This window comes from Artemia franciscana, chromosome 19, assembly GCF_032884065.1.
Source record: "Artemia franciscana chromosome 19, ASM3288406v1, whole genome shotgun sequence".
NCBI classification, from domain to species: domain Eukaryota; kingdom Metazoa; phylum Arthropoda; class Branchiopoda; order Anostraca; family Artemiidae; genus Artemia; species Artemia franciscana.
Window position 1 is genome coordinate 15,751,220 of NC_088881.1, and position 13,630 is coordinate 15,764,849.

Consider the following 13,630-nt stretch of genomic DNA (forward strand, 5'->3'; position numbering starts at 1 on the left):
TTAATTCAGCCACAAATGGTTTTACACGGGGACTGAGTGATTTTATCAGTTCAACCTTTCCAGTTCGTAAATCAAACCGAAAAACTACCCATATACGTCCCTGGATGTCTAATAGCCTGATAATCTCTTCATACCGAAAAAAATGACCTATATAAGTTAGCTTGCAAAACCAGTAACGTTATTGACCTGACTAATTATAAAAAATACAAAAATTTATATACCAAACCTGTCCGGGAAGCAAAAAAAAATTATTATTATTCAAAAATCTCTCATTGCAAAGGGAACTTGCAAAAAATTTGGTCCACAATAAATGAAATTCTTTCAAAAAAAAGGAATTCAAGATCTGTACCTCTTAACCTTAAGGACAGAAGTGGCAGATTAATTGACCCAAGTTCAGTACCGGATGCTTTTAATAATTATTTCACTAATATTCCAAATGCTACCTCCTGTTCCTTCTCCCAGTCAGTACAACCTAGCAAGAATCCTGGATCCATGTTTTTCTCTCCAACTGATCGTAAAGAGGTGCTTCAAGTTATCAAATGTCTCTCTAATAGTAGTACACCTGACGTCTTTGGCATAAGTAATAAGCTTCTTAGGACCGTATCTTCCTATGTTTGTGAACCCGTTGTGCACATAGCAAACCTGTCTATGACCAATGGAGTCTTCCCAGAAATATTTAAATCAGCAATTGTTATCCAGATTCATAAAAAAAGCGATCCGTCTGAGATAAGTAATTATCGTCCAATCTCACTTCTCCCAGTTATATCTAAAGTGCTCGAGAGAATTATATTCCGACGTCTTTCTCCCTTTTTATTTGGGATTCATTCTTCAGATTCGTTGATTTCTCCTCATCAATATGGCTTCCGTTCCAAATTTTCAACTGCTCATGCACTAATAGACGCCACACAGTTTATCAAACAGTTCGTGGTAACGAACTGTAGTAAGGAGCGACCCGGCTCAATAGTAACCAAAACTCTAAAAAATGAAATTTTGATACCAATAGCTACATCAAAAGAATCGCATTTTAATGCTGGTTTTAAATATATAAGTTTCATCAAGTTTAGTCTTACCCATCAAAAGTTACGAGCCTGAGAAAATTTGCGTTATTTTAGAAAATAGGGGGAAACGCCCCCTAAAAGTCATAGAATCTTAACGAAAATCACACCATCAGATTCAGCGTATCAGAGAACCCTACTGTAGAAGTTTCGAGCTCCTATCTACAAAAATGTGGAATTTTGCATTTTTTGCCAGAAGGCAGATCACGGATGCGTGTTTATTTGTTTTTTTGTTTTTTTGTTTTTTTGTTTTTTTTTTTCCCCAGGGGTGATCGTATCGACCCAGTTGTCCTAGAATGTTGCAAGAGGGCTCATTCTAACGGAAATGAAAAGTTCTAGTGCCCTTTTTAAGTGACCAAAAAAATTGGAGGGCCCCTAGGCCCCCTCCCACGCTAATTATTTTCCCAAAGTCAACGGATAAAAATTCTGAGATAGCCATTTTATTCAGCGTAGTCAAAAACCTTATAACTATGTCTTTGGGGACGACTTACTCCCCCACAGTCCCCGTGGGAGGGGCAACAAGTTACAAACTTTGACCTGTGCTTACATATAGTAATGGTTATTGGGAAGTATACAGGCGTTTTCAAGAGGATTTTTTTGGTTTGGGGGAGGGGTTGAGAAGAGGGGGATATGCTGGGGGAACTTTCCTTCGAGAATTTGTAATGGGAGAAGAAAATTTCCATGAAGGGAGAGCAGGATTTACTAGCATTATTATAAAAAAAAAACAATTAAAAAATAAAAGTGAAAAAGCTTTTTCAGCTGGAAGTAAGGAACAGCAATAAAACTTAAAACAAACAGAAATTATTACCCATATGAGGGGCTCACCTCCTTCTAATACCTCGCTCTTTACGCTAAAGTATTTTCGGTAATTTCAAATACTTATTCTACGGCTTTTGTGATTCACGGGGTCATTCTTAATGAATTGGGATAAAATTTAAGCTTTAGTGTAAAGAGCGAGGTACTGACGATGGGGCGAATCCCCTCATATATGTAATAAAAACATGAGAATACAAAAGTTCTTTACGTAAGCTAATTTATAAGTTACGTAAATCTTTTACCAATAAAAAGATTCGTAAAAAATTAAAAGTTCTAGTTGCCTTTTTATTTAACCAAAAAATCGGGGGGCAACTAGGCTTCGTCCCCCGCTCTTTTTTTCTCAAAATCATCCGATCAAAATTATGAGAAGGCCATTGAGCCAAAAAAAAAATATGCAAATTTCGCTTTGATTATTCCTCTGCGAAGAGCCAAAATCAAAACATGCATTGATTCAAAAACGTTCAGAAATTAAATAAAAAAAACAAGTTTTTTCAACTGATAGTAAGGAGTGACATCAAAACTTAAAACGCACAGAAATTACTTCGTATATGAAAGAGGCTGCTTCCTCATCAACGCCCCGCTCTTTACGCTAAAGTTTTTTACTGTTTTAGAAAGAAGAATTGAGAGAAAGAGTCAAACTTTAGCGTAAAGAGCGGGGCGTTGATGAGGAAGCAGCCTCTTTCATATACGAAGTAATTTCTGTGCGTTTTAAGTTTTGATGTCACTCCTTACTATCAGTTGAAAAAACTTGTTTTTTTTATTTAATACGTTCCCAACTTGACCTTAAAAATACTGTATTGGGCTTATTTCTGAACTTTTCTAAGGCCTTTGATATGGTTGATCACAGTGTTTTATTAAGTAAACTCAACAACTTAGGGATTCGTGGAGTTCCTTTCTCATGGTTAGGCTCTTATCTCTCTGGTAGAGTACAGAGTGTGAGTCTGGGCGGGGTGACTTCACATCCCCTACCTGTCCGAAGGGGCGTCCCACAGGGCTCTGTTCTTGGTCCAATACTTTTTCTCCTTTATATTAAAGATTTGGTTACGGACCTGCGTCCATCAGTGCACCCAGTACTTTTTGCTGACGATAGCAACTTTTTCATCACCGGTCCTAATTTACCATCCGTCGTCGCCTCTACACAAACCCTTCTGAATAGAGTACAGGAGTGGTGTCTAGTTAACTGTATGACCATTAACATCAAGAAAAGTCAGGTTGTATTATTTCGAACCCCTTACAAAAAAAAAATGAAGCTCAGCAAGCACTTGGCCTAAAATATTCTACCAATCTCCTCCCACAGGTTGAAGTTGCCAAGTTTCTTGGTGTCCACATAGACTCCTCCCTATCATTTGCAACACACGTGTCCTACATCAGAGCCATAATTTTGCGACAGGTAAGTATGATTAATCGTGCGAATTATTTTCTTCCTCCCGATATCCTTGTCACCCTTTATTACTCTTTTATTTACCCATATATCTCATACTGTGGATCTGTTTGGGGCAATACTTTTCCTTCAGTTATCAATAAATTAAAATCTGCCCAAAACCGTGCCATCAAAGCAGTTTTTCGGCTGCCCCGACTATATCCCACCTAGGACTTGTACTCCGATTTTTGTATTATCCCTTTTGAACAAATCATCAAAAAATTAAATCTATACCTTGCATACTCCGCTTACCATAAAAATCTTCCTCCTCAATTATTATATTATTTTAATATTAATAATTCTGAAGGCCTGTCTCCGTTAATCCAACCGTTCCTTCATTGTCCCCAAGTGTGTCTCTAGTTCCGCCCAGCGATCCCCCATTTATAAATCTATACTTCAATGGAATATAATACCCTCCAGTGTCGAGCTATCCACAAGTTTTCGCACGCTGTATAACAATGTACTAAAATTTTGATATTATAACTCTCTAAATTCTTATTCAATTTGCTTTAGTTACCCATGTTTTCTCTTTTCTTCTTTTTCTCTCTTCTTCATTTTCAATTTTTGTGGTTATGGTCCTCAACAAGTTCGCTTCCAGGGTCCTTATTATTATTGGTGTTATATTTTATTTTTAATTGAATAAATTGAATTGAATTGAAGTCAAAAGCTCTCCCTCGAAAATCTTACCGACTTACGAAAAATTCGTGAGGCAATATATCTAAGGATAAAAAAAAAACACTATTTCAGAGCATCAGACCAGCCCTTCTCCCTAATAAATTTCTGAAGAACATTTTTGGAGGAATGGTGTTTGTAAGGTAAAACCTTGCAAATAAGCACGAGTTTACGTGGGGGTGACCTTAAATCTAATAAGATCATCTAACCGCATCATAAGAATAGAGTCACAGTATCTTAATTGGTATTGCGAATGTGGTTAAAAGGAAACCGATTCAGATGCACAGAGGCTTGTACTTTTGTGGTAGACAATACATAACCCTCTGTTATCACAACAACAAAAATTACTCACATCTTGATTATATGGAAGAACGGCAACTTTTGCTTTGACACCACAGCATGCATGACCAGCTGAAATAGTTAAATTTGATCTCATCATATTGACTTTCATTATTTCTCCCGCTGAATCAGTAAAATTGGCCTCGATTGTATCTTCTTTTTCAAATGTGTATTGCCACTTGCCTTTGAAGTAAAGGGCGTTTACTAGCAATAGCTCCGTATCGGGACCCATGATATCTGTAAGAGAAAGGAAAACTGAGCCCAAGTTCAAATTATTAACTCCAATCATAGTACAATTGCTTTAGATTATGCACAACTCTATAATTGGACTTCTCATGAGTCGATTCACTTAATGAGGCCCAAGTCAACTTGCGGTAGGCCTTCTCGAGGTTTGACCCAATAAAAAAAATAAATTATTTGTTAATATATTTCCACTGTGTGTGTTTTCTTTTTTTTTGCAGTTAAGGCATACAACATGGCCATATTCATAGTTTATTTTCCGGCCAATATTACCGTGATGACGTGTCAGAAAGGACATCCTCTCTTATTTACATATCTGTCGCCAAACAAGCATCAATATTTGAGGATGATGGCCTCAGCTGCTACCCCTTGGGGTGATTTCATTTAGATCACAAGATTCATATGTATGACCCCAAGAATAGTGGATCTCAAATTTTACTCGACACTTCGCCTTAGCTGTGTTGAAGATGATCAAGGGTTTAACTATATTCATTATTCTGGTTCTCTGTCTGAGCTTGATTACTTCAATTGCTCTCTTATAATTATTAAATAAAAGAACAAGTTTTTTTAAATGAAAGTAAGGAGCGACATTAAAACTTAAAACGAACAGAAATTACTCCGTATATGAAAGGGGCTTTTCCTCCTCGACACCCCGCTCCTTACGCTAAAGTTTTTTATTGTTTTAAAAAGTAGAGTTACGAGAAAGAATCAAACTTTAGCGCAAGGAGCGGGGTGTCGAGGAGGAAAAGCCCCTTTCATATACGGAGTAATTTCTGTTCGTTTTAAGTTTTAATGTCGCTCCTTACTTTCATTTAAAAAAACTTGTTTTTTATTTAATTTCTGAAAGTTTTTGAATTAATACATGTCTGATTTTGGCTCTCCGTACATAAATTATTGAAATGAAATTTGCATATTAATTGTTTTTTTGGCTAAATGGCTTTCTCTTAGTTTTGATCAGACGATTTTGAGAAATAAGGGGTGGGGAAGGAGGTCTAGTTTCCCTCCAATTTTTCGGTTACTTAAAAAGGCAACTAGATCTTTTATTTTTAACGAACATTTTTATTAGTAAAAAAAAATACGTAACTTAAGAATTAACTTACGTAACAAACTTTTATATTCTTATATTTTTGATTATATATATGAGGGGGTTGGTCCCCTCGTTAATACCTCGCTCTTCACACTAAATCTTGTTGTATCCCAATTCTTTAAGAATGACCACTGAATCAGAAAGGCCGTAGAATAAATAGTTGAAATTATTTTAAAAAATTTTAGCATAAAGAGTGAAGTGTTAATCTCCTCCTAAATACCTCGCTCTTTATGCTAAAGTATTTTTAGAACCCCTCATATGCGTAATAATCTCTGTTCCTTTTTAAGTTTTAATGCTTCTCCTTACTTTCAATTGAAAAAACTTTTTCATGTTTATATTTTCATTGTTTTTTTTTATAGTAATGCTAGAAAGTCCTGCGCCCTTTTCATTGAATTTCTCTTCCCCCATGAAATATTCCTCCAAGGAAAGATCCTCCCATATACCCCCCTCCCCTGAACCCCACACCCAAGCCAAAAAAATCCCCCTGATAACGTCGGTACACTTCCCAGTAACCATTACTGTATGTAAACATTGGTCAAAGTTTGTAACTTGCAGCCCCTCCCCCAGGGACTGTGGGGGGTAAGTCATCCCCAAAGACATAGTTATTATGGTTTTCGACTATGCGGAACAAAATAGCTATCTCAAAATTTTGATCCGTTGACTTTGGGAAAAAAATGAGCGTGGGAGGGGGCCTAGGTGCCCTCCAATTTTTTTGGTCACTTAAAAAGGGCACTAGAACTTTTCATTTCCGTTAGACTGAGCCCTCTTGCAACACTCTAGGACCACTTGGTCGATACGATGACCCCTGGAAAAAAAAAAAAAAAAAAAAAAAAAAAAAAAAAAAAACAAATAAACACGCACCCGTGATTTGTCTTCTGGCAAAAAATACTAAATTCCACATTTTTGTAGATTGGACCTTGAAATTTTTGCTATAGGGTTCTCTGATACGCTGAATGCGATGGTGTAATTTTCGTTAAGATCCTATGACTTTTAGGGGTTGTTTTCCCCTATTTTCCAAAATAAGGCAAATTTTCTCAGGCTCGTAACTTTTGATGACAAAGACTAAATTTGATGAAACTTATATATTTGAAATCAGCATAAAAATCAGATTCTTTTGATATATCTTTTAGCATCGAAATTCCGTTTTTTAGAGTTTCGTTTACTATTGAGCCGGGTCGCTCCTTACTACAGTTCGTTACCACGAACTGTTTGAAACCCATCTCCTTTATTTTAGTATTTCTCTTTTCGACCGTATACTGCTCTTTAATTATCTTCAAATGAAGTTCTTGGTTAAGTTATCATCCGTAAAGCTTGCACTAAAACGATCTCTCGACTTCACTTGGGTAGTTACAAACATAGTGTTGTACCAGAATTTGTGATTCTATCCTATACAAAAACAGAGAGAAAAAAAATCGTACTTCTTGATTGTCCTAATACGATTTTAAACAAGATTTATAGATCAAAAGTTTCTCACGTAGTAACCAGAGCCCAGGTTGGTAGCTATAATTGCTTTAAATAATTCATGCAAATGATTTTGTGAAATGTTGGCTGCAACTAAGGGCAGATTACAGAAAACCGGGCAACTACGGGGAAATAATTCTGTCCGTATACACATGAAACGCAAATTTGTCAGAATCCTCACCCAGCACAACGACAACAAATTTCTCTACATGAGTAAGATTTTTTATTCTTCGCCCATACCCTAAAGGGGTATTTGAGCGAAAAATAAATCTCCGATTGTCCCTTCTTGCATACCCAAAAATTATTAGTTGCCCTCGTTCAGATACCAGTTTACATCCCTAATTAGTGTTTTGAAGACTCGCCTCACCAGGGCCTGGATATGTTCTAGGAGCGCTTGATATTTCGAGTTTCCTTCCTCACATACCAGAAAATGTATAGTCGCTATATCAGAGACCCGTTAGCAGATTTTAATGTGTGTCTTGAGAGTTTTCCACATCAGACCCTCGACATGGGGCTACATTTGGCAATTAAAGATAATGATTTCTTGGTTAAACTGTCTATCATACGTTTGAGCATTAATATCCTCATGAAGAAGCAGTGTACAGGCCTACACCTGTACTACATCTGACACCCATATAAGGTTTGACAGCAATCTTCTTCGTCCACACCTATCATTACTGTTCCAGATGATTTTGAATTCTAGTGTAGTTCATGGCAGCTTTGATCTTGAACTGATAACCCTATTTTCAGAAAAGGTAAGCAAGCAGACACATGTTCCTCAAATCGTCTAATTTCAGTGCGAATTGCATCTTGCAAGTTGTCTGAACTCCTTATTACCGAAAAAACTGCATGCGATTGCACTACTTCGGGACATACTCGCAGCATATAATGGATGTAGTAATAGTTGTAGCCTGGTAAAGAACAAATTGCAGCAGACAGTCACCAAAAGATTAAAGCGAGTTTATAAAAAAAATGTCTTGTAAGAATTTTTTTCAATTAAAGGTGATTCAGAAATAATAAATATTATATACTTTTACCTTAACAGTAAAAATTTATTGCGAAAAACACATTTTGGGGGAATTCAAAAAAAGAGCTTGAAAACCCTCAATAACGACGATGGGTCGAGATGGAAAGTGCACCTTTAGAATCACCACTGTCAAAAACCTTACATCGGAGAATTGAAGTTCCCGCCTTGAACAGCAAGGAAAATCTTTATTTTGCATATGTAACATCTGATGTGTCTCCTTACTCCCCGTTCCTTATCCCGGATGCGATCACAACTCGCAAATACTAAGAGAGCGTTCATTGAACGAAAATCGCAATATGCAGTTTCCTTTTCAAACAGTTCGTGGTAACGAACACTAGTAAGGAGCGACCCAGCTCAATAGTAACCGAAACTCTAAAAATGAAATTTTTATAACAATAGTTACATCAAAAGGATCGCATTTTAATGCTGATTTTGAATATATAAGTTTCATTAATTTTAGGCTTACCCATCAAAAGTTACTGGAGACAGTAAAATTGAGAGAAAGAGTCAAATTTTAGCGTAAAGGGCGGGGCGTTGAGGAGTGAACAACCCCTTTCATATACGGAGTAATTTCTGTTCGTTTTAAGTTTTAATATCGCTCCTTACTTTCAGTTAAAAAACTTGTTTTTTATTTAATTCAGTAACAAAAGATACCAAGCCACAGCAAAGTGAACCCCGCTATTGAAAAACGAAGAAAATAACTTTTCTGAAGGTTGGCAGTGATGTCTTCTTTTTTCCCTTTTTTTTTACCAGGGCTAGTAGGCTACCATAAGATGGTAGAGAGGTGTGTAATAACTCATTTAAATCTGCTGCTCAAATATACAAAAATTTTTAAATTAGTCTTGATAACTCCATCGCAAAGTGCCATATGGCATCAAAATGGTGCTTTTTGGTGTCATTTGGGAGTGGAAAGCCTGGGAAGCATAAAAAAGATACTATTATAATCTCAATGGTAGCTTTGCAATCTCCCCTCTTTTATGCTCCTCTTCCAGCCTCTTAATAATTGAAAACAAAAAACAAAGTTTTTAAATAAAACTGCCAAATGTAAAAAATACAATTCACATGAAAATAATTGTTTTTTTTTATCAACATTTCTCAAAATTCCGATGATAATATACCCCTTGGACTCTTTATCAGCGTGGCAGTTTCCCGTAAGGAATCTTACTTGGCCCTTAACTGCTCCCTGCTGTGCGCTTTCTTACTAGAACAATTATTACTAACAAGACGGTTTTTTTAACACGTGTTTTAATCTTTCGGTTACTGTGGGCTGCAGTTTATCCTTTACTAGGTTACAGCTATTACTACAGCCATAATATGGTCATAAATGCCAGTAGTTTTGGTCCCCATAAATGCTAGACTAAGACCCTTTGCATCAACTTTGCTTTAAAGGCTCTAATCAATTTGCAAACCTAGGATCTATTTCCTCCCCATCACAGCCCGACCAGGAGTCACATTCCAATGGAGAAAGGCTAAGAGCCTACAGTAGCCCCTCCAATTTACAAAAAAACTGGGAAGTTGAGGAGTTTATACTTTCTTTCGTTTCCAATTTTATTGGTTAACTGAACTTTAAATTGCTTTCAACCCTGTTCGCTGTCTTATTTTTTTCTCTTTTTTAGTGTATCTTAGGCAATTGCTTTTTTTCACATTTTAAGTTTATTAAGTATTTTTTGCAGTTCATAGATGTTTTTTTATACGTTTCCATTCAAAGAAATGTATTTTTTTTTACTTGTTAAAGTCATTTCAAAGATAAAGTTTTATCTTACCCAATAAAGCCTTCGAGCTTAATTCGTAGGATCAATCTTTCTCTGCTAATCTTCGCTGACGATGTTCAACATGCATTCCCTCTCAACATCAATATTTAAGCAAAAGTATGATTCACCTGAAGAGGCCAACAACGCCATTGGACTCCCATTTAACAAATCGAAAACTGATTTTTTTTTTTCTTTTCAACTGTCCCATAAACAAGCTATTAAGTCATTCCAGTTTCAATATTGGCGATAGAATCATTAAACTTTGCGAGTTGCTCATGTACCTGGGGCTCCAAATTTCATCCATACTGAAAAGCACTCGGCCATCCCCGGTCTACTGCTTCTTCTTCCATCTTTGGCATTGTAAGGATTACTTGAAGCTAACAACGATTGTTTAAACCGTTACTTGATCGCCCGGCCTTGAAAAGCTACTGTAAGTCATCATATCTTAGGTTTGGCTCCCTCCTGGAAAATTTTCAGGACAACGAAAAAAATGCCTTACGAAGCGTATTCTGCAAAAATACCATGTAGGATACCCAAGTAGCAGAAACAGTAGCATATTCAAGAAGTACTATATTACAGTCCCCTTTCTAGCTGTTGAAGGAAGAATTTTAAAATTTAGAGCTGATGTACTTAGTCTGGTCATTTGCGGAATACTCTGATTTTATAATATTTTATTGAAGTGCATTTCCTTTTTTTTATAATATACTTCATCGGTTATAATTTGCTTTCCTGACGGGTAATAATAAAAATAATAATGATTACATACCTGAACATCCCTACGTACCTTAACATCTTTATTCTTCAAATAAGTCAACAGCCATTAATTATGCAGCAAATGCTGCCACATTATTTCTCAAATCTGAACCTCTACTATCATGGATTTTAACAGTTTTTGGTAAACAAAAAGATTTTTTCTTTTTTTACATTTTTTCTGGCAGTTCATTATTCGGCTTGTTCGCCATTATTCGCCATTCGCCTTGCTTTCAGATAGAATGAAAGCACGACTCTTTATAAAGATTCTGCCTAAACAATCTTGACAAAATGAAGTTAGGCTACCCTTGTGCTACTCTTGGGGTAGTGTAGTAGAGTTAACCGTTCCTACCGATCGGGGGATTTCAGGTTCAATCCCGCACGTCGCAAGGGAATTTTCACTGGTATTTCTTGTGATTGATAATTTTGTTTAATTATTTTTAACGTATATACGCTTCATGTGCAATTTTGCCTGCATCATCAAAACTAGAAACGATACAACCTCTACTGAGGCAAGTATGATGTATGTATGCTTTTCGAGTGTATTCATAAATATTACGTCACTCACAGGAATCTTATTTTTCCAAAAATAGGGTTTTTAACGAATTTTATCAGAGTTTTGACCTATATAGATCGTTTCTTAGGCAAAACAACAAAGAGACAGACATTAGAGAATGTGGCAACGAAGCAAGTCAGATACGGCACGATAACCCAGAACCGCAACTTTTCAAAATATGCGTGTACTGCCTTAACTAATAGTTACTATATCTCGTGGTTTGTTCTTTACTAGACATCAGCTATCTCTATAGCCAAAATACCGATTGAACTTAAATAATCCCTATTAATCAAGAACTATGCCGATCCTTTATGTAATTTTTGCTATAATTTACAGTTGGTTCTTTACTATAATCCTTTTAGACACCACAATATACCAGTATTCAATTATATATAGGAATTTTAGTACTCAACAACTTCGGTCCTTATATATATACATATATATTTTGTTGATGTCATAGATTGCGAAGGCTTTGTTTTTGTATCGTAATATTTCTTTTGTTCTTCACTTTCATTTTGTCTCGGTCTGATTTTTGCTGTCGCTTTTCTTCTAACAGGACAATTTTTTGTTTTTCATTCAATTTTGACACGTTCTGATAATCGCTTCCTCGTGATTGCTTGTAATTATCACTGCCACTTATCTTTTAACTATATTTTTCATTGTTCTCTCTGTGTTCTATCGTTTAGCCTTATGATAGTTGAGGTGATTCGGAAGAATCATCATTTGTAACAATTAAATAAAAAAAACAAGTATTTTAAATGAAAGTAAGGAGCGACATTAAAACTTAAAACGAACAGAAATTACTCCGTATATGAAAGGGGCTTTTCCTTCTCAACGCCCCACTCTTTACGCTAAAGTTTGACTCTTTCTCTTAACTCTACATTTTAAAACAGTAAAAAACTTTAGCGTAAAGAGCGGGGCGTTGAGAAGGAAAAGCCCCTTTTATATACGGAGTAATTTCTGTTCGTTTTAAGTTTTAATATCGCTCCTTACTTTCATTTAAAAAAAACTTGTTTTTTTTATTGAATTTCTGAACGTTTTCGAATCAATGCATGTTTTGATTTTGGCTCTTCGCAGAGGAATAATTAAAACGAAATTTGTATATTTATTTTTTTTTTGGCTAAATGGCTTTCTCATAATTTTGATCCAATGATTTTGAGAAAAAAAGAACGGGGGAGGAAGCCTAGTTGCCCTCCGATTTTCGGTTAATTAAAAAGGCAACTAGAACTTGTAATTTTTTACGAATCTTTTTATAAGTAAAAGATATACGTAACTTATAAATTAGCTTACGTAAAGAACTTTTGTATTCTCGTGTTTTCATTACATATATGAGGGGGTTCGCCCCCTCGTCAGTACCTCGCTCTTTACACTAAAGCTTAAATTTTGTCCCAATTCATTAAGAATGACCCCTGAATCACAAAAGCCGCAGAATAAATAGTTGAAATTACTAAAAATACCTTAGCGTAAAGAGCAAGGTACTAGGAGGAGGTGAGCCCCTCATATAGGTAATAATTTCTGTTCGTTTTAAGTTTTAATGCTGCTGCTTACTTCCAGCTGAAAAAAAACTTTTTCATATTTATTTTTTCATTGTTTTTTTTTTTAAGTAATACTAGTAAATCCTGCGCTCCCTTCATGGAAATTTTCTTCCCCCATAACAAATTCCTCGATGGAAAGCTCCCCCAGCATATCCCCCTCTTCTCAACCCCTGCCTGCAACCAAAAAACCCTCCTGAAAACGCCTGTACACTTCCCAATAACCATTACTATATGTAAGCACTGGTCAAAGTTTTTGAACTTGTAACCCCTCTCACGGGGACTGGGGGGGAGTAAGTCGTCCCCAAAGACATAGTTATAAGGTTTTTCGACTACGCTGAATAAAATGGCTATCTCAGAATTTTGATCCGTTGACTTTGGGAAAATAATTAGCGTGGGAGGGGGCCTAGGTGCCCTCCAATTTTTTTGGTCACTTAAAAAGGGCACTAGAACTTTTCATTTCCGTTAGAATGAGCCCTCTCGCAATATTCTAGGACAACTGGTTCGATACGATCACCCCTGGAAAAAAAAAAAACATGAACACGCATCCGTGATCTGCCTTCTGGCAAAAAATATAAAATTCCACATTTTTATAGATAAGAGCTTGAAACTTCTACAGTAGGGTTCTCTGATACGCTGAATCTGATGGTGTGATTTTCGTTAAGATTCTATGACTTTTAGGGGGTGTTTCCCCCTATTTTCTAAAATAACGCAAATTTTCTCAGGCTCGTAACTTTTGATGGGTAAGACTAAACTTGATGAACTTATATATTTAAAATCAGCATTAAAATACAATTCTTTTGATGTAGCTATTTGTACCAAAATTCCATTTTTTAGAGTTTTGGTTACTATTGAGCCGGGTCGCTCCTTAGTACAGTTCGTTACCACAAACTGTTTGATTACACGTTTTCGTTTTTGGGTCTT

The 13,630-nt window shown here is 36.0% G+C and overlaps 1 protein-coding gene across 1 annotated transcript in view; it reads right to left on the reverse strand.

The window, feature by feature from the left end:
- LOC136039334 (antichymotrypsin-2-like) overlaps nucleotides 1-13,630 on the reverse strand; it is a 60,000-nt gene that overhangs the window by 19,685 nt on the left and 26,685 nt on the right. Inside the window, exon 5 of the mRNA XM_065722960.1 lies at nucleotides 4,316-4,539. Coding sequence (XP_065579032.1) covers nucleotides 4,316-4,539 — 224 coding nt within the window. The remainder of the gene's footprint in view (nucleotides 1-4,315; nucleotides 4,540-13,630) is intronic.